The 21,445-nt window shown below is 43.1% G+C and overlaps 1 protein-coding gene across 1 annotated transcript in view; it reads left to right on the top strand.

Annotated features, from left to right (window-relative positions):
• The first annotated feature begins 2,006 nt into the window (after positions 1–2,006).
• The window catches only part of enpp1 (ectonucleotide pyrophosphatase/phosphodiesterase 1), a 31,575-nt gene continuing 12,136 nt past the window's right edge, over positions 2,007–21,445 (top strand). The window contains exons 1-10 of the mRNA XM_061812798.1: positions 2,007–2,183; positions 8,107–8,173; positions 10,819–10,885; positions 14,198–14,295; positions 14,376–14,455; positions 16,672–16,791; positions 17,134–17,243; positions 19,529–19,594; positions 19,683–19,755; positions 21,043–21,151. Of these exons, the coding sequence (XP_061668782.1) occupies positions 2,064–2,183; positions 8,107–8,173; positions 10,819–10,885; positions 14,198–14,295; positions 14,376–14,455; positions 16,672–16,791; positions 17,134–17,243; positions 19,529–19,594; positions 19,683–19,755; positions 21,043–21,151 (910 nt within the window). The 5' untranslated portion in view covers positions 2,007–2,063. The remainder of the gene's footprint in view (positions 2,184–8,106; positions 8,174–10,818; positions 10,886–14,197; positions 14,296–14,375; positions 14,456–16,671; positions 16,792–17,133; positions 17,244–19,528; positions 19,595–19,682; positions 19,756–21,042; positions 21,152–21,445) is intronic.

Here is a 21,445-nt window from a genome sequence, read left to right as displayed (position 1 = left end):
AGAAAACCACCATAAGACACATTATCCACAAATGGAGAAATCATGGGACAGAGGTGACGCTTCGCAGCAGTGACCCACCAATAAATATGACTCCAGGCCCACTGCTATGACTCATCCCGGCTGTCACAAAGGAACCCAGGACAAGATTTAAAATACTGATCTCCCTTATGATTTGACAAAACGGGACTGAGCAAAAATCCCATCCAAGACCAAAATCACTTCTGACCAAAAAGAACAAAGGCTTATGTTACTTTTGTAAGAAAATAATGATAAATAAGTCCCAAAATCTTTGGGATAAAATTCTATGGAATGACAAGACCCAAGTTGAACTTTTTGGAAGTTGTGCGTCACATCTGGCACAAATGTAGCACGGCATTTTTTAAAAATAACATATCAACAGTCAACAGGGTGGTGCAAGTATGGTGGTCTGGGGTTGCTTTTCCCATTCATGACCTTGACAACTTGCTGTGATCCTGAATGAGAACGTTCGCCCATCAGTTTGCGCTGCGACACACTTGGGATCTTTTGCTATTTTGAAACAAATTCCGAATTTGCCCACCCACACGGTGACAACAACGCACGCGCACAGTGGAAATGCATAATTTTGAACTGCTATCATCACACAAATCTGCATTTGGTTTGCACCGTTTAGCTCCGACAGGAAAACACACCCACATTTGCAGCAGGGCAAAGATAAACATTCAGTGAGTGCAGACCAGCGGAGGATGTTTGCCGTCAAATCAAGAGAAGCTTGAGGTCAGAGGTCAGAGGTTCCGGCACGTTATCACGTGTTGCGGCTGCATTTGAAGGTGCTTGTGACTTCTGCAGTTCATGTCGTGTCTTTATGTTCTTTCTCGCTCTCTTTACTCAGAAATTGGGAAATAAGTTTAGTACCACCCGTATCAGTGCGGCAACGTTGCCATCTTGTGGATGCTTCAATTCACGTGATATTATCCTTACACGACGACGTATCAAATTCAAAAAGATATTCAAAAACCATGTTTTTTTTTTATTGTCATGCACCTAGCACAGAATTTAAAATATATCTACAACTGCCGATACGTGTAGTTATGTTGGTAAGCTTACACACCCGGGCAGAATTTGCAAAATAGTGGCCATTTTGTTTTGAAAATGTGACACTTGTGAACAGGGAGCAGCTCACTATTTTCTTTATTTCTATATTATGCCTAATGTGCTAACGTACGGAAGTGTATTACTGCCACACCCAAAAAAAAAAGGTCGCGTTTCACATAATTCTGTGAATCGTTTCACATAATTATGTGAAACATATCACATAATTATGTGAAACATGACCTTTTTTTGGGGGGTGTGACAGTTATACGCTTCCGTACTAACGTAACTGTCAAAACATTTCCTCAAAAATATTAAAACAACATTGTTTATCAGATTTGAATCACGAGCAACCGACAAACAGGTTTTAAAATCGGATTTATGAGCACGACTGTGTAATATTGTCTCTTTTCATAAAGATAGGCTGAATGTAAAAAAAAGCAAGTAAATAAAAGATGAAAAGTGTATATATGTTCAAATATAGTGCTTAGTTCCAGAAAAAAAGAATAAAGGACAAGTTTCAGTTCCCTTTTTTCAAAAAGTTTAAAAAAAATGTTTATATATATTTTACTGAATAGTTTAATCATATCTAATGGTTTTATCTGCATCCTAGTGATCGCAGTACTTCATTTTGACCGCAAGAGAACGCCCACGATCAAACGCCTCGTCAGTTCATATTTTTGCTCGTCGGAACAGAAATGAATAAATGGAATTTTCAAATGCCAAAATGAAGACAACTTTTCACGTGGCATAGACTGTTTTCTTTCCCAAAAAATCGAAATCATGGAACTTCGGCTCCCATTTAACTCTGGAAAAACCTTGCAGGCGTCAGTCGAAGAAACAAGACGGAGCTACGCTCGCCCACAGAGTGCCACATCCGCCCCCCCCCTTTTTTTTTTTTTTTTTTTTTTAAACCCACCCCTTGAACAAACTCTCGCTCTCTGTGCGCCACTCGGTCCGGAGCGCGTGTGCGTGGAGCAGCCGGAGGCACCATGGAAGAAGCGTCCAAGCAGGAAGAGGAGCACAGGCTGGCCGCGTTCGGCACGTCGGAACCGGAGAGTCAGAGGCAGACGCCGAGGAAGAAAAGCAAGCGCTGTAAAATCATATCCGCGGTATGTTTTGCAAAATACGCGGAATGCACTTACACTTCAATCGAGCGGTCGTCGTTGACAGGGTCCACTGGTCCTTTTTATCTTTCAACTTTTCTCTAAAAACTGGTTTGCTTTCTTTTTATCAGCACCAGTCTGTTTTCTGTCACTAATTTACAGCGCCGCCCCCCAACTTGTTAAACTAAAATAGTGCCCAACTTTTGGGTTTGTCAAACCACTTTACCTGAGTACAGTGTATTCTTTTTAATTTTATTTTTTTTTTACCAATGTTTGCTTTTATTCACAACATTTGAAAGTAGGTATCCGTGTGAACATGAATAATAGATAAACAATAATGATTCATAAATATTGGATTAAATTTAAAAGCAAGCACCCATTAAAAAAAAAAACTTAAACCAGTGATCCATTCATGCACAGCTAGAGGGAGCCCGCGTGCCCCCAAGCAGTTCTATTACAATCTGAAAATTCTTCAATTATTATATTGCATTGGTCATTACGGTGGGTCAGCTGGTAGGGTGTTGGCCTCGCAGTTCTGAGGTCCCGGGTTCAATCCCGCACCTGCCCGTGTGGAGTTTGCATGTTCTCCCCGTGCTTGCATGGGTTTCCTCCAGGCACTCCGGTTTCCTCCCACGTCCCGAAAACACGCAACATTAATTGGACACTCGAAATTGCCTCTAGGTGTGACTGAGTGCAGCTGTTTGTCTCCATGTGCCTTGCGATTGGCTAGCAACCGGTTCAGGGTGTACCCCGCCTCCTGCCCATTGACAGCTGGGATAGGGTCCAATTCTCTCCACAACCCTCGTGAGGATAAGCGGTGAAGAAAATGAGTGGAAAATTGATATATTGCATAGATTATACAGTATATTGAGGTCCCATAGCTCAGTGGTTAGAGCATTGGGTTGGTAGACCTGGGGTCATGAGTTCCTACCTCATTGGGGCCTCTACTCCCCAAGTGGGGTCGCATCAGGAAGGGCATCCGGTGGAAAAACTGCGGCAAATAAATATGAGTGTTCATCTGAGATGTCATGCTGTGGCGACCCCTAACGGGACAAGCCGAAAGAAATTTACTTTCTAGGTTAGACAGTCTCTTAGGGTTATCAAATGCTCCAAAGAGTTCTTCAAAGAGTCAAAGTGTCACGAGCAAGAGGCACGGGGTAGGACCCAAATGCAGGACTCCAAGGCAAGTGACATGATTTCAAGGGTGGTTTGATTCCAGGCAGAGGTCATATATAGGTTAGCAGACCCCTACCCTGGTCTCTCCAGTGGCCTTCCAGGCCACCCAAAGCCAGCCTGAGCAGAGTTCAGGAGGCTGGTTAGTCCTTACAGGGTCACTCGGGCAGACGTCCGTGAGGGAAGCAGGATCCAAACAGGAATAGGTGACATTTGCGGGCGAAGCACCGCCGAGGCATGGGCGAGAGCCGGCGGCTTCTGCTGGCCGAGCACCGCAGCTGCAGCGGGAGCGAGAGGCGGGTGTTGCGGGCGCTGCAGGAGTTGGTTGACCACCGCTGCCAGAGCGCATGAAAATAGTAGCATGAGGGGGCCGATTAACGTGGGGTTGATTTGGCGGGTGGAACAATTGTAGGATCAGAGATTTTCGGTTGGGGGTGCTGGGATTCATTATGGGAGGGAGGGAGCGGTGCTAGCAGATTTGTTTTCTGGGCAAAAAATGAAAAAAGCAAAAATAAAACATAAACATGATGGGTGTTTTCTACATTAAGAAGGTTCCACAATTATAACATTGTGTTTGAGATCCCTGCAACTCTGTGTTAACATGGAAACAAAATGTTTTCATTCTATTGCCAAGAGACAGGAGCCCCCCCCCAACCGCCTCCACACTGCTAGAAGGGGTCAGAGAGGGTTCGGGTGGGTGAGTGGTGAGGGTCTTTTTTCAGCTGCTGGTGAAATGCAGGTCAGGATACCGAAGTTTCAAGTGAAAGATCATTTTTTTAATGACTTTTTGTCTCTGTAGTACTACTTACAGTAACAGGAAACATGGGGATGGGGGGGGGGGCATTTTGCACAATATGTATTGTGATCCAAAACAAGAGAATTCTCAAGGCCAATGTTAAGAAACACTAAGGGCAAAGTTGGCCGTGTATGCAAGTTAATTTATAACGTAAAACAGTTAACTATATGTGGCCATTTTGTCCCAAATATCAACATTTATTGTTTACTCTTGGTGAAATGGAAACGAACCCAAAATATTTGCGGTCAGGCTAAATCTGGGACGCGAGTGGGGCTGTGGATAAAGCGGACGTATAGTAAAAGAAAGTCTTGTTTATGTTTTAAAGACCGGCTATACAAAACTGGCTTTGGCTCCGAAATGAGTTCAAGCCCCCAATTGAGTTACAAAAATAAATGTTTCAACGTGCTGCGTCCGACATATTCGATCGTGTGCCTCCCCGTGAGCACCTTGGCGGTGGTTTTCCGGCTAAATGCGACAAAATGGTGGCGGGCGGCATTGATTGGAGACATATGTGGGCAAACTGCAGAGTCCAATCTGCTCTTTCCTGGAGTACATAACAGGCAACATGCAGCTGCTAGTAATTGTAACACAAGTCCTTGGTAGACTGCTTACAGAAAAGCTTGCAAACAAGATGGCTGAGAAATCTTCAGACTAGTATCAACATTGGCCTCTCTAGAGCGCCCCGTGGTCAGCTGCAAGTGTGCGCATGTCACGGAGGGAAGGCAGAAGACGCAAGCAAAAAAGAAAACAAAAATAAGACGTGACGGCTTGTGTGCGCACGGGAGCTACCCGTGACATTTTTAGAGTGCCTCGTTGTCGTGGAATTGGAAAGTGACGACCGAGGGTATATTCTCGCTACCGGAGGCTTGTAGTGAAACTATTCACTAGCGGAGATGACGGCCTCATTTTGCACCATTTTGAAGCCTCTGTTTTTTTATTCAAGCGTTTTGGAACAAGCCTCAAATAATCCTTTTTATTGTAACGAAAAGATTTGGGACCCGAGAATAAATTACCGTAATTTCCGGCCTGTAAACTGTGGCTTTTTTCACACGCTTTCAACCCTGCGGCTTATGCGGTGATGCGGCTAATTTGTGCATTTTTTTTCGGCCGCAAGGGGGGCACTCGAGCGGAAAAGGTAAGAGTGAGATTGGTGGAATACATGTGCAGAGGAAGTGACTTTTACCAGTCCGACCCTGTTTGCGCTGCGCTAGCGTGTTACTGGCGTGTGTCAGTGATTTTTAGCAGTAATTTTTTTTTAACTGGCCCTGTTAGCGCTAGCATTAAACTCTGTGTACTGTCTTTGCAAATATTTTGTGTTTCAATGTCGGTTTCAATAAGGGCGCTTGCGGGTTTTACACGGCTCCGGCGTACGTATGTACCAAATGGTATTTCCTTCACAAATGTACTGGGTGAGGCTTATAACCAGGTGCACTCTGTAGGCCGGGAATTAACGTAATACTGTAAGTTAAAATCAAATCATTGTGTTGCCACGTATGCTGCCCACTTCGACAATCTCAACAATAGCCCAAAAGACGTGAAATATGGCGTTGATAGCGCGTCAAGTGCATTTTCCACCAGACAGCATGTTTACGTTCACAGACCACAAAAAGAGCTAAAGGGCATTCCCCAGGAGCCAGCTAACGCTTTTCATTATCCGCCCGGATAGCTGTTAAACTCTGAAAACCCAGACAGGCACCCGGACCACAGCATATTTTCATACCTGTCACGGAATTCTAACGTGATCCAAAATAGCTCTCTGGTGGCCCATTATTCCCTGAAGACTGTGCGCTGAGCGCCAATCGGAAGAGATTGTCAGTGTAAGGACATGCTAATAACACTTCAATTTGCATCCAACAAGGAGATAGCGTTTGAAACATGTTTTCGCGCATATGCGGGAAATTTATGTTGCGGTTCACTGAGATTTATGTTGTGTGTATTGAAAGAGCCGCAGTCAGAAGGTTCAGAAGAAAAGTCGGAGAGACGACAAAACATCTGTCTGGATATTACGCAGATGTGTTTTTTTTATTAGAAGCTTTGTAAACAGTGAGTCACCCTTGTAAACACACACCCAAAAAAACAATTTTTGAGCGTTCAAATTGGACCAGAAACTTTCAAAAGAAGCGAATGAGACATAATGTGATGGTTTTATTGCTTTGAGCCGAATGGAATTGACAAAATGATGCCAGTTGTGGCACGGTGGCGCAACTGGCCGGAGCGTTGGCCTCACAGTTCTGAGGACTGGTTTTCAAATCCTGTGAGGAGTTTCCTGCCCGTTGACACCTGGGATAGGCTCCACCAGTCCCGCGACCCTCGAGAGGATAAGCGGCTCACAAAATGGATGGGTGCCAGTTGCCAAAACTGAATTCTGATGGACTTTTGGGGGTGTCAAAAATAGACGCTGCTTTGAGTCGAATGTTTATGCTTTCATTTGCGCTTTTTAAATCAGATTTCTTCCACATTAGCCTCTGGCGTCCTGATGTGGCTTAAGGACCCTGCCGGATTATGTAATCAGATCTGGGAACATCCCCTCTAATTTTATGATGCCCCACCCCCGCCACCAAAGGAAGACGCAGCTTTCCAATTCCAGCAAGCCGAGGGGACCATTAGAAAATCGTTTGCGGGAAAGCAGGGATTGATTAAAATTCTAGGTTGGGCAGGAAAATGATTGACAGCTCTTTGTTTTGTTATCTTCGACTCCATCTTGAATTATTTGTTTATTTCTGTGCATTCAGTAAATACGACACTCAATGCGGAGAAATGTTGAACAAAGAAAGTTGTCCTGATGACCCAGTGGATAAGATAGAGAAGAATGTTATTAGCAAGTCTGCCAAATTTGAATAATTAAATGTCCAGACTTTACTTCAGCCACTCCAGTACCTTCATTTAGTTTTTCCAAAGCCGCTCCAAACTTGACTTGCTGGTTTGTTTTGGATCGTTGTCCTGGTGCAGAACCCAAGTCCAAATAATCTTGTGGTCGCAAACTGATGGCTGAAAATTCCCCTTCAGTATTTTCCGGTAAAGAGCAGAATTGATGCTGCCATCAATCATGGCAAGTCGTCCAGGTCCTGATGTAGCACAGCAGCCCCAAACCATCACACAACCTCCACAATTTTTGACTTCTTTTTCTGAAGTGCCATGTTACAGATGTAACGATACACGCACCTTCCAAAAAGGCCTAATTTTCATCTTGTCAGTCTGTAAACTAACCCACTCAAAGTCTTGGGAATCATTCATATTTTGGAACGCCGCCATGGCTGCCATTTTGGCCCAGTCACTTCCTTATTGCTGAGTCATGTCTGGATGAGTTGTTACTTTCCTGACACAACATTCAAATGCTTTGGGATCATACTTCATGTCATCTTTATGGTTTTTATGATTATATTTATAAACAAGTAATTTACTAATAATGTAGGCAATTGGGTAGCACGGTGGAGCAGCTGGAAAGCCTTAGCCTCACAGTTCTGAGGTCCCGGGTTCAATCTCGGACCCGCTTGTGTGGCGTTTGCATGTTCTCCCCGTGCCTGCGTGGGTTTTCTCCGGGCACTCCGGATTCCTCCCACATCCCAAAAACACGCAACATTAATTGGACACTCTAAATTGCCCCTAAGTGCGATTGTGAGTCCGACTGTTTGTCTCGATGTGCCCCGCAATTGGCTGGCAACCAGTTCAGGGTGATGGGCTCAAGCACTCCCTGCGACCCTTGTGAGGATAAGTGCAGAAGAAAATGGATCGATGGATGGATGTAGGCAATTATAAAACCTTTTGGGAGATTGTCAATTACTCTTTTTTTGTTTGGGTTTTGGTTTTCTTCTCTTCAGGGTCAGCCTCAAGTTGTAAGTTGCCAAATTTGGCCCACGGGGCAGAGTTTGACACCATTGTGCTAGAATATTGTAAACAAATACAAGGTAAACATAAATGTTCATTTTGTTACTAACTCGAGCATTTTTTTTCTTTTTGCAGGTTGTCTTTCTCTGCCTACTCAGCCTCATCCTTGGACTAGTTTTGGCTTACCAACCTCCCAAAGATGGTACGTTGGTCAAAACTCAGCTTGCCTTCAAGTTATTTTCCCGGTTTAGCTTGTGACCTCCTATCGCGTGTCCTATCCAGTGAGAAATCTGAAAAGATGCTTTGGATTTTCCAAAATAAAAATGGAAGACCCTCTCTGGATTTGTGTCTTTTTAGTCTCCCAGTAAGTCCTCATGTTCAATGAAAACCCAACCGAGTAATCCAAGCACCACAAAAGGGCAGGTTCGAGTTCTACCCAGTGTGGCGACGCCCAACAGATGTCAGGTTGCGTCACGGGCGGCGCAGCGCATCGTGAAAACAGTTTCGAATGAAATGGAGGGGGCTGGTTAGCCGTGTTTGCATTGGAAACTGGTTAGCGAAGGGTTGTTGTCACAAACAATCTCAGCGAAATGGTCTGCTGTGTGTCCCCGTCCCCATCCTGGGTGGGGCGTCTTCTCCCTTCTGCTACCACATTTATACTCTATAGTTACTTACTGTATATTTCAGATTGAGCGCGGGATGGAAGCCATATGGAAAAAATTAGACTTCACCACACAGTCTCCTTGTGGCACGAGGCAGATGAGCGCATCTTCTTTCTTGGGCCTTTCACTAAACATGCTCAATGATAAAAGAAAGGAAAGAAAGCGCTTTCATTCACAGGAAGAATCGTGGTTGGCGTTGCTTTGTCATACAAGAAAAACAGTAACATTGCCAGAAATCTCTAAGGACGACGGAACCTCCGAAGTGGAGCGGTCCAAAACTGGGATAATGCATGAGGTCACATGAGACGTCAGCTCTAAATCTGGCGAAACTTGAGATTTTTCATTGGCTTTGTTTCCAGTAGCAAACGTTTGAGCCTGACGCAAACGGACTGACTTTATGTTATTTTCCATCGGGAAATTCCCCTCACTGTTGTTTTTTTTTTTCATTCCCGATTCTTTGCATATGTTCATACGTCATCGTAGAGCACGGAGCGATTGTACAGAGCCCTAAGCCGACGCTTTCGCCCTTATTTGGCCGTTTGTACTCTGTGATTCATGAAAGACTTCACTGTCCCGATGCCTGCCAAGTAGGCGATGTTTTCGCTGTGTGTCCTCCGCTTTAAAAAACAATTACTTGGCTGATTTCACAAACGCTGGGGGAGGGAGCGTCTGTGTCTCAGACTGGGGCTTGCCGTTTCATTCATTTAGTCTACACTTTTCTCTTGTTTCAGCAGTTTCCTTGTGGCATGAGTAAAACAAAAACAAAAATCAACAAATAAGATAAAAGTTCCATAATACAGCAACTCAATAGATTTGGTACTAATGTCCATGTTTTCATTTTACAAGTGAGTGATAATCTCTATGCAAATGTTTTACTCCTCTAATGTAAAGTACCCCTTTCATACCCTTCCAATAATCCTAGCGTTAGTGCGGGGTTAGCGTTAGCACGCCGTTACCATTAGCACGGGGCTGGCATTAGCGCGGGGCTAGCGTTAGTACGGGGCTATCGTTAGCGCGGGGCTAGCGTCAGCATGGCGCGAGCGTTAAACTCTTTCTGTGTACCAAGGCTTATAACCAGGTGCGCTAATGCTAGCACTGCGGTAATTCTAGTGCCACATCACCGCATAAACCGCAGGGTTGACAGCGTGTGAAAAAAGTTGCGTCTTGTAGGCCGGGAATTACGGTAATATTGAGTTTTTTGAGACAAGATGTTGCATGAAGCGGCACGATGGCGCAGCTGCTAAAGCACTTGCCTCACAGTTCTGAGGACCCGGGTTCAATCCCTCCTCGCCTGTGCGGAGTTTGCATGTTCTCCCCGTGCCTGGGTGGGTTTTCTCCAGGCACTCCAGTTTCCCCCCCCCACATACCAAAAACATGCAACATTAATTGGACACTCGAAATTGCCCCTAGGTGTGATTGTGACTGCGGCTGTTTGTCTCGATGTGCCCTGCGATTGCCTGGCAACCAGTTCAGGGTGTACCCTGCCTCCTGCCCGTTGACAGCTGGGATCGGCTCCATCATTCCCGCGACCCTCGTGAGGATAAGCGGCAAAGAAAATAGATGGATGGATGTTGCATGAGCTTCCCTTAAATAGATGCCTGTCAGTTGACGTTTATTACTGGACAGGATTTACTTTAACTCAAGCCAGTTTGTTGATTTTATTTTACTTGAATATCCACTAGATCCATTTGATCCGACGCTTGTCCTCATTCGGCTCGATGACGTGGAGAGTCCCCAGGTTGATTTTAGGGGAAAGGCAGGGTTTGGACGCTGAATTGAATTCTGGCTTATCTCAAACCATGTAGCTGTATAGAAAATTAATCACTGATACACAGATTCCCGCAAAAATTTAAAGTCTGAAATGAACCTCATGTGTCCTAATGTGAACCTACATGTCGTTGGAATGTGGGAGGAAGCTGCAGAAAACACGCAAGCACGAATATTTACATTCAAACTCCACAATTGGAGGCTTGGGATTAAAACCCTAAACCACAAAACTGTGAGGCAGATCTGCTCACAGCAAGGACAGCGGGCTGCCCCTCTCCATTCACCTGCCACAAATTGTAATGTAATATACCAGTAAAATTATTTGAATACATATATTTTGAGAATGCCGTTGTACAAATGGATGGCACCCGCCATTTGCATTTCAGTGAATCGAGGTCGACTATTTTTGTTTGCCCAGGTGGTGGGGAGCACTGGCTGCATTTGGATGCCTCTGCGCCAAGTCAACAGCCTCAGTGTCCACCAAGGTAACGCTTTTACGTCCTTGTCGTTTATCGTATTGATTCCCAACCTGTATTACATATCTTACATTTCAAAAATCTCACCAAACTGTGCCTCGTCATATTCTTGTGAGGAATAAAGAGTCTCAAAATCAGAAAGGATGATGGTTTGCCCAACTATTGATCAAGTTACCGTAAAAAGGGGATTGTTTGCAGAAAAATTCCATACCTTAACATTATACTTCATACGTATGACAATTTTGAAATTTGTTCGGATTTTAACAAGAATATTGAAAGTTGACACGCATGATTTCCTTTCACGTTCCAAATAAAGTGATGTGGCAAGCTACATCTGGCCCCCAGGCCTTGAGTTTGACACCTATGATTTATTTGTTCTATCTTCTTCTATATGCCGCTGCCATAGATAGTTAAACAAAAATACTTGATATATACTGCAACGGTGTTCTAATAGATACAATATGTATTAATAGAATATGTATAGCCTTTAAATCTGAATAATGCCAATGCTGAATGGGAGATCCCATTGAGTCGTAGCGAGCAGAATGGTTTTAAAACACTTGAAGCTATGGGTACTTGAAAACAAACGGTGCAGCAATACATGTAGACGGTACATATAAAACTCACATGGATGTTTTCCTTTTTCTGAAAAATATGTTAGGGCAGGTTACTGAGCCACTTAGTATTTGTGGAACTCTTGTCCAATGGTGTCTGCCTGGCTGCATGACACTGTGTGACCTAGTGGTTAAGTCACACTAGGATAAGCCTTAGTGAATTCATCTTGTCACAGAAACTGTCATTCTTTACATTCAATAAATGACATTATTATGTTATTCTAAAGCAAAATGTTATATAGAGTTAAATTTCCCTTATTCAAACACCGATAGAGCTCGTGCACGTACGTCTCCGAAATCACGTGACTGGCCTTATTCCCGGTCTAGCAAAGCATTCTTCAAAAGTCGGTTGGAGATGACACAAAAATCAGTTTTATAGCACGGCGCCCAGAGTTTTGTCCGATACCGTAAAACATTGAGAAGGTGATAATAAACAAAGGTACGTGGAAAAATGAGATAAACCTGGCATTGAGGACCCATATTTAATGCCGAAGTCTATGTTTTCGCCGATAAGAAAGTGGACTGTTAACTCACTTCCGCTTGTCTTGGACAACTGGATCTACACACGGATCTGGTGAGTAAGTCGTCGAGATTTACACGGAAGAGTTTGAAAGCGTAGAAAAGTCTGGACGCATACAAATACTTCGTTGCTGGATCTGTTCTCAAACAGGAATAAATCCCACATAGTGATGGGCCCACTTTGATTTTTTTCAATACAAATACCAATATTTAAATAAATGACGCCTGGTTTTACACAAACTCGGCATCATTAACTATGATGGAAAAAAAAAGACAGCAAGTCCGCTCCTCATACACAGAAGCGTGTTGCGGCCATACGTTAAACTTCGGTAAACCTCTCCATGACAAACTTTGTTTTTTTTTTTTAATACGCATTGTTCTCAAATGAGTCCAATGCGTATTTAAAAAAAAGAAAATAAACCGGTGGGATAGGCTTCAGCCCCCGTACACGGAAGCACGTTGCGGCCATACGTCAACCTACGTAAACCTCTGTGTGATCGGCGGTTTATTTTCATTTTTTAAATACGCATTGGACTCATTTGTGAACACTGCATATTTAAAAAAAAATAAAAAACATCTGTTGGGGAGAGGTACACCGAAGTTTAATGTGTGGCCGCAACACGCTTCCGTGTACGATGGAGACGACGCCCTGTCGTATTTTTTTTTTAAATATGCATCGTTCTCAAATGAGCCAATTTGGCATTATAAATACTTTTTGGTCATTTGAGATTGAGAAGAATACGTCCTACCTGAAATGAAGTGATCGCTACACAGTCGTGAGTACTGGGTTGGGCACCATCCATCACGTTTAGTTGCCGAAATCCGTTGCTCTTTTCTGGTCTTTTCAGCTGGTATACCACAGAATGATCTCACAACAAGTCTCGGGCATTGTGTATATTCTGCTCCGGTTCAATGTCTCCCACACTGTCGAGCAGCTGTTTTCGAGCGGCCGTGAAAACGGTGACGTCACGTGCACGAGCGCTATAGCAGCTTTTTTTTTGGCTCGAATGGAATAATGGCATTTCCATTCATATTGATGGGGAAATGTTTTGCGTGTCATCACGGAATTTATTCAACTTTTATTGCAACTGTATTCCAGTCGAAGCCGTCCAGCTTTCGACCACACGAGATCGGTCCCTTCATTCTTTATGTTAAATAGTTTGTGCGGTGATTCTGTAAATAACCCCATTCACTGGGGACACCCCCACATGTAGCGAGCGGAGACTATTGTTCCTCGCGGTCCGTTCTCAGTTTGTGGCTCCGGGAAACAAAAAGAAGTATTGTTTGTCGTTGCCTAGATGTTCCGTCTTCTTGCATCTGGGAAAAAAAAAAAAGTGACGTTCTGTGGTGGAAGTTGTTTTTGCATAAGTGTGGAAAAATCGGTGTCGTCGTGAAAACAACGTCTAGTGACTCAGGCATGTAGGTGTGTGTTGTCCCAGACAGGCTCGTAAGAACATGGAAGGGGGGGGGCTAGCTGCGTCTTTGGTCGTTAAAAATAGTTTTAAATGCACGTTCTTGCAATTTTACATCCCCTTTTTAAACCAAGAACAAAGATATGTCGTGATAAGAGCCATTACTCACGAGTTGTACGAGGTTTCCTAAAAACGTACTAATTTTCTTTTGCTTACCCAAAAAAGATCCTGCCTTATGTCAACCAAATGTTGTTCCATTTTTTTTTTTTTTAATAATTTAAACATTGCAGGAGTGCACCAGATGTGCTTTCTCACTCTGTTGGCTGAATGCGCGTGAGTATTACGAAGCCATCTTAGTAAAAATAAAAAAAGTTACAGAAAGTAATTTTTTGACAAACATTCTGTCTCCACAACATATTTGGTGTGGCCTAATCAAATCAGATAAATTATTAGATGAGTCAAGCCTGTACCTAAAATAATGAGTGATATGTGTGACTTTCTTTAAGTGGGGAACAAAGAGACCGGCTGAGCTTCAGCCAAATATTTTGATTTTTCTTCATCGCTGAATGGCGCATTTATCGTTCTGTTGTGTTCTCTGTGCGACTTTTGGATCTCTTTTCGTGGGCCTCAGGAAGCTCACTTTGTCCTCTCTCTGAAATGACAAATTGCACTAAGCCCCGCCCCCCCCCACCCCCACCCCCCGCTGAGTATCTCTCCATCCTTCCTCTTACTCAACCTTGAAAGTTTCTCACTCGTCGTGCCGCCTCTTGGTCAAGTTTCTCCAGGTCGCCGCTCATCCTGGTGTCCTTGGACGGCTTCCGGGCCGATTATCTGAGAGATCACGGCAGCCTACTCCCCGTCATCAGCAAGTTACGTGAGTGGGCAAAAAGTTGCATTCCTGTGGCAGTTTTGGGTCGAGGAAACGTCCCGATGGGGTCAAACTCTGCGTTGCAGGAGCCTTGGGTACGACCACGTCGCATATGAGGCCCGTGTATCCGACAAAGACATTCCCGACCCACTACTCCATTGCGACCGTGAGTATGGACTGGACCTCCTCTTTTACGTGGACTCACTCGGACCACCCATCTAGCCATTTCCATACGGGTTGTTGTCCTCATTAGGGTCACAAGCAATGTTCCCTCTAATTTTTGACATCTGAGCAACACACTAAGCCCGTGAGCGCCCCCTTTGACCACTGTGACCAACATCAGACGTATGCACTGTGGTCAATTAGCGTCATCCATTGAAGCTACATGGCTCATTAAAAGGTTCAGATTCCATTCCCATCAGAACATTTTTAAGAACAATTTTGTATTTTTACTAACTTACACTGAAAATGTCAACAAACGAAAAAATACATTACGATACAAATACATACTAAGCCAACTATGAACTATGAATTTGAAATGTTGCTTCCAGCTTTGTTTCATTTGTTTTTTTTTTCAACCCACAATGATATCCCCGTCTGTTTTTCTTGGTGTAAAATTGAATTATTGCTTGCAGAATATCTTTAGCAATGCATGTTGAAAGCTGAATGATGCCTTCAAACAGTTTTAGGGTTAATGTTATGTTGGCTCCTATATCTAAAATACAGAATTAACCTTTCGTGCACTGTATCATTTGCGCTTTCATCCTGGATCATGCTGTGCCGAGGTGAATTTTAACATTATACACCATCTGATCCTGTACTTTCTACTTTGGCTTCAGAACAGACCTTTTTTACTCAAAAAAGAGAAAATCTCATCCAGTTTCACCACTTTTTCTTCTATTATTCACATACTGCGGTGTTTGTAATTGTGGGTGTACCCCTTTAAAATGGAGAGGGGCGCTGTCAGGTAAACAAGGAAGTAGCGTGTGTGACCCGGTGTGGCCGAGCAGCAGGTCTTTGTGAGAGGCAGTGTGCTGCTTTGTTTAAAAACGAAACGTCAGGCTGTGGTTCACTGCGCTGGTTCTGTTTTCCTCTGCGGTGAGAGTGTGCGACAAATGCGCAGTCGCGCAGCTTAGAGGGAGCATTGGTCTCAAGTGAGCTGGAGCCTTTCCCACCTGACTATTGGGGCGAGCCAGGATACACCTTGGACTACGTTTACATGTCTAGAGATTATAAATGGATGCAGTTTTAGGGTTACAACCGTCCCCCGATGGTAACCGTAATGTAACACATTTGACACCTCTGAGTCACGAAAAGGAGTCAAGCCTTGTCCCCTGTGACAAAAAAACTTTGCAACTTTTGTATTTCCTTGCATCTGGAGGCATTTAATTGCAGTTGACTGTGACAAATGCAACTGGCCTTTCCAAGAGCGTTCCAAAGTCCAAACGCGATCTTACGCAGGGTAGGCAGATAAACCCGCGGTGAGTTCGGTCAAAGAAAAACTCTTTTATGCTGTCGTCCGATTACCAAAAAAGGACCTGACTCTTCAGTTAAACCAAGATGTTTATTTGGAGCGGCACGGTGGCGCAGCCGTAGAGCGTTGGCCTCACAGTTCTGAGGACCGGGGTTCAAATCCAGCCCCCGCCTGTGTGGGGTTTGCATGTCCTTCCCGTGGCTTTGTGGGTTTTCTCCGGGCACTCCGGTTTCCTCCCACATCCCAAAAACATGCAACATTAATTGGACATAAATTGCCCATAGGTGTGATTGTGAGTGTGACTGTTGTCTGTCTCCATGTGCCGTGCGATTGGCTGGTAACCAGTTCAGGGTGTACCCTGCCTCCTGCCCGTTGACAGCTGGGATAGGCTCCAGCACTCCCCCAACCCTCGTGAGGATAAGCGGCTCAGAAAATGGACGGTTGGATGGATGTTTATTTGGAATGAGGAAGGAAGCTCGGGACACTGAAATGATGTTTAATAAAATAAAAATAAATGTGCAATTAAATAAATAAAACACAATTAATAAATAATAATAAAAGTAAGGCAGTCAAGTACCTGGAGAGAAACGCATACAAGCACTTGGGGAAAAAAAACGTTAAAACTCAGATCTATTTCACTGATACAATGAAGAATCAATGAAAAATGTAAAATTTCCCTATAACATATTAAAACAACACATCTACTGCACAATACTGAATCCCTGATGATATAATAAATCATTTAGTACCTTATAATACACGCTGGCACTCACAGGTTCTGAAATTAAAGGTTGCTTTAGTTTTTCATTTTTATGAGGGCCTGGGGGAGGTTAATACAAAAAAAATCTGCATTTTAGATACAAGTAATATTTTTGAGGGTATAACGGGGGTCTTGTCTGCTCTTCCAGGGCCTTTACCCAGAGTCCCACGGGATAATCGACAACAAAATGTACGATGTAAACTTCAACGCATTCTTCTCCACGAAAACTGAGGAGAAATACAACTCAAAATGGTACCAAGGGGAGCCTGTAAGTATTTTTTTTTTTTTTTTTTTTTGTATATTTCACATAGAATACTATACTGTATTATTTAGGAGAAACTGTGATAGTCCGTAGGGCCTGACTGCACTTTGAAGATTTCTTTCAATAATGAAGGAGCGGAAGTCCGTTTTCCAGGATGGGAGTGAACTCCTCTGCAGGACTGCTTTGCGTCACAATTGGGATTAGCAAAAACTACGCCAAAAAACATCTATGGAGGAAAGATTTATGGAAATAAACATGTAGAATAATTCACGGGCTCTTAGATCTTTTCTTCTTAGGGACTTTAAAAGGTGCAGTCAAATTGGGTCATTTAAATTTTTTCGTTTCCAGGTCTGGCTCACCGCCAAGCGTCACAAATTAAGAACTGGGACCTTCTTCTGGCCCGGATCGGATGTCGCCGTCAATGGCAGCTTGCCAGATCTGTACAAAACGTATGATAGGTGAGAGCGGCTCCGTCAAGACTCGGTTGCCGGGGAAAACACATGAATGATTCAACTTTGCTTTGACTTCATAATTTATAAGACTCGACACGACTTGGACCGCATGACTTGCTCGGTGCGCACGAATTTAGCAACCCACCAGGCGGGTGTGATGCGGAGTGTCGAGGCCACCCCATGAAACATTTTTAAATTAGGATTCAAGGATTATTTTTCAGATCGAATCAGGGGAAGGTGAATGGCACCGCGCAAAGTTCGTAAATCCAAAGATAAGATGCCCAACCCACAAAGACAAAACTGCTCGGGTTGTCGGTACCAAAAAGCACTGCAGTTCCTTGCTGACAAAAACGGTACTGTTAAGTACTGTTTCTTCTGTTTTTCAAAGCACTGACTGCATTCTCCCGCTCAAGAGTCTAGATTGGGCGGCGCCATTTTCGGCCCGTGTGCAAGATGGAGAAATGCAAGTCCAGCCACATGGCTAAACTCTTGCGCTCCGACAAACCTCCAAGATGCATAATCGAGACTTGAAGATCGTGTTTTTACAAGGGGCCACTCATGTATTCCTTGCCTGCATGCACCGTGTTGGTGAGCCCTAGAAAAGGAACGTCATTGCGAATGTGTTTGTCAACATAACCAAGACAAGCCCAGACACTCAGTTCTGAGTGACTAACGTGCAAATATAAGTCATGACCCAGCCAGACGTTCTGATTTATGCGTCGCTTTAAACCAGGTGATGAGTTGACTCCGCTTGTATGGACTCAATTTGCCGTTCTTGATTTTTGCAACTGTATTTCACGTCTTAAATTGTCGTGGCAACACACGTTTACACACTGTAAGGCACGAAATTTTATACGCAAATCCCAGATTAACCACAATAAGAAATAAGATAAACAACAGGAAAAAACATATTTGCACTTGTGAATAGGCATGGGGGGGGGATCTGATTTAGGGGCTCCAGAGCATTATCCCAGTATAATACTCTAACAGCTTCCGGAAAGAAACCTTGTGGTCCTGCATCGGATGCTCAGTAGCCTCCTGCCCAGGGGGAGGGGATGGAAGAAAGTGTGTGCAGAATCCCTTGAGTCTTTGAAGGTAAAGAGAGACCCTCTTTGAGCACCTGCTAGTGAAGATATCTGCAGTGGTGGACTTGCTTGAAAGTTGAAGGTGAAGGCTTGAGATGTACTTCGGACTTGGATAAAGGGGAATATACAGGAAGTGGCGAGACTGGAGCTTTGGTGTGGTCAAGACAACCTGGCGTTGAACACTAAGGATTGTAGAGATGATTGTGGACTTCAGGAGGCATCCATCACCGCAGCTGCCCCTGACGCTGTCCAACTGTCTTGTGTCAACCATCGAGACTTTCAAGTTCTTGGGAATTACAGTCTCGAAGGACCTGAGGTGGGAGATGAACATCAACTCCATCCTCAAAAAAGCCCAGCAAAGGATGTATTCCTTTTCACAAGAGCTGCTGAAACAGTTCTACACAGCGGTCATCCAATCACTGCTGTGTACCTCCATCACAGTCTGGTTTGGGGCCGCCACAAAAAAAGAACAAACTCCTGACTGCCACGGACAATCAAAACCGCTGAACGGATTGTCGGCACCACGCTACGTACTATCGAGGACTTGCACGCAATGCGAACTAGGACCAGAGCAACCAGGATCCTCCACATCCTGGCCACCAGCTCTTCCTGCTCCGGGATAGCGCTACAGATCAATGAAAGTCAAAACTAGCAGGCATTTGAAAATTTGTTTTCCCTTTAGCAATCAACTCATTAAATTCTTGATCAGCGAACCTACTATTTTTCTGCCGTGTGCCATGTTAGGACATTCACTCACATCCTGCTGGTCCAATCAATATTAGTATTAGTAATATATTTTGTAGACTATCGCACGATTCGTCACTTTGAACTGTTTCCTTTGGACAATTGTCTATAACGGGAACTGCGAACAGGTAAAAGCACTCTGTACAACCTTACCACAATCTGGGACGTTGACACACTTGGCTTTTACCTGTTCCAAGTGAAGTTTTTACATCTTTCATGACTATTATTATGAATAGTTCCTGTAAACAGAAATATCTTTTGTTCTTGTTCCTGTTCTTGTTCTTTGTTCTTTGTTCTGAATGTCGTACCAGGGCAGCACCGACTGCCGGAAAAAAATTCCTTGTGTGGTTTTTTTTTACACACTTGGCCAATAAAGCTGTTTCTGATTACGTGGCCTTTGCTACGTTCGCTAGTTTGAGGTCATATCATGTAATACGGCTTTGTGTCGGCGTGTCTGCACAGAACCATTGCCTTCGAGACCAGAGTGTCGACGCTGCTTGAGTGGCTGGATTTACCACCGGGAAAACGGTATTGCACCTTCTTCGCGATTTCGCATAATCGTACCATGCTGAGATTCTGACTGCGGAATGTGTGATAATTTTTTTTTCTTTTAAAGACCTGACTTTTACACTATGTACTTGGAGGAGCCTGACAAATCTGGACATTACTACGGACCAAGAAGCAGCCAAGTAAGCGTTTGCCTCAACAGGTCTCGGGAAATTCAGGTCGAAATTGACGTACTTGTTTGAAATTAGTTGGAATTGAAATTCTTCAGTGGGAATTGAAATCACTGAAATGATGTCAAATCGGAACAGGATATATCACAGTTGCATAACTCATTAAAAGAAAAATGCTTGTTGTCATTATCTTGTAATAATAAGCTAATAACAATGCTAATAAGCAAGTAGCTCATTAGCTATTAGTTTTATACACCGATTATTTTTATTTTGTTTTATTTTTGTTTGTTTTCTGTTAAAATTGGAACAGGATATGTAAAGAAAAAAAGTTTATGTTAAGGCTAACTAACATGTTAGTTTTACTTGGTGGAGAATGACTTTCACTTGCAAATGCAAAAGCGTTGGTTATGAAGTCTAAATGTTATTAACTGTTATAACCGCGATCATCACATTTGAAGTTATATAAAAATTTAATAATAATTCAATGGGCTGTTTCGTTCATTTGCTATAGTATGTCAGTCAAGTTTATTTTATTTGTTTGAATTTTTATTAAATTATACATATTTTAGCCATTTATTATGTAATGCAGTTTTGATATACAATATTATTTTATCCAGCAATCTTCAACAGATCATTACAGTAGTACAACTCATTAAATGAAGTGCTTGTTGTTATTAGCTTGTAATAATATGGTAATAATAATAATGCTAATAAGCAAATAGCTTATTAGCTATGAGTTTTATACACTGATTATTTTTATTTTGTTTTATTTTGTTTGTTTTCTGCTCAAATTGGAACAGGACATGTAAAGGAAAAAAAAATTATGACAAGCCCAACATGTTTGTTTTACTTAGTGGAGAATGACTTTCACTTGCAATGCAAAAGCATCGGTTATGAAGTCTAAACGTTATTAACTGTTATAACCGCGATCATCACATTTGAAATTATGTAAAAATGCAATGATAATTCAATGTGCTGTTAAGTCCATTTATGTCAGTCAAGGATATTCATTTGTTTGCATCTTTATTTAATTATACATATTTTAGCCATTTATTTTCATGTAATTTTGATGTACAGTGTTTATTTTATCCAGCAATCTTAAATAGATAATTACAGTTCCATGATTCATTAAAATAAGTGCTTGTTGTTATTAGCTTGTAATAATATGGTAATAATAAGGCTATTAGTTTTATTATTTTTGCTTTTGACATTTTGTCAATATAAATCATTTATCAGGTCAATATTATATTGATCCTATTTGATATGTTAAATCTGAAATGACACTCATTTGTCCTGTAGCTGGTCGAGGCACTGAAGAACGTGGACCGGGTCTTGGGGAAGTTAATGGACGGTCTGATGGACCGGAACTTGCTCCACTGCGTCAACCTCCTCGTCATATCGGATCACGGTGAGTCGAGAACATCATTTCACACGCAAGCTACGGAACAGGTCGGCTTGGATCCGTGAGGCCTGTTTCGCATGGGGAGGTCTAAATCCTGACCCTGCTGTGAACTCGCCCCAACCCCAGCTGAGCAGCTGAGATCAATACGTGACTATGAAAGAACACAAATGTCGCCAGAAGGTCCAAAATTTGGATGTCGCAAAAACCGCTGCGCTCGTCTGAAGTCTCTGTGGTTTCACTGTCGAAAGGCGTCCAGTTGGGCCCAGATGGCTTGGAGGCTTCCAGTCGCCTTCCAAATGT

This window comes from Syngnathoides biaculeatus, chromosome 23 (genome assembly GCF_019802595.1).
Source record: "Syngnathoides biaculeatus isolate LvHL_M chromosome 23, ASM1980259v1, whole genome shotgun sequence".
NCBI lineage: Eukaryota > Metazoa > Chordata > Actinopteri > Syngnathiformes > Syngnathidae > Syngnathoides > Syngnathoides biaculeatus.
This window is presented reverse-complemented; position numbering and strand designations above follow the sequence as displayed.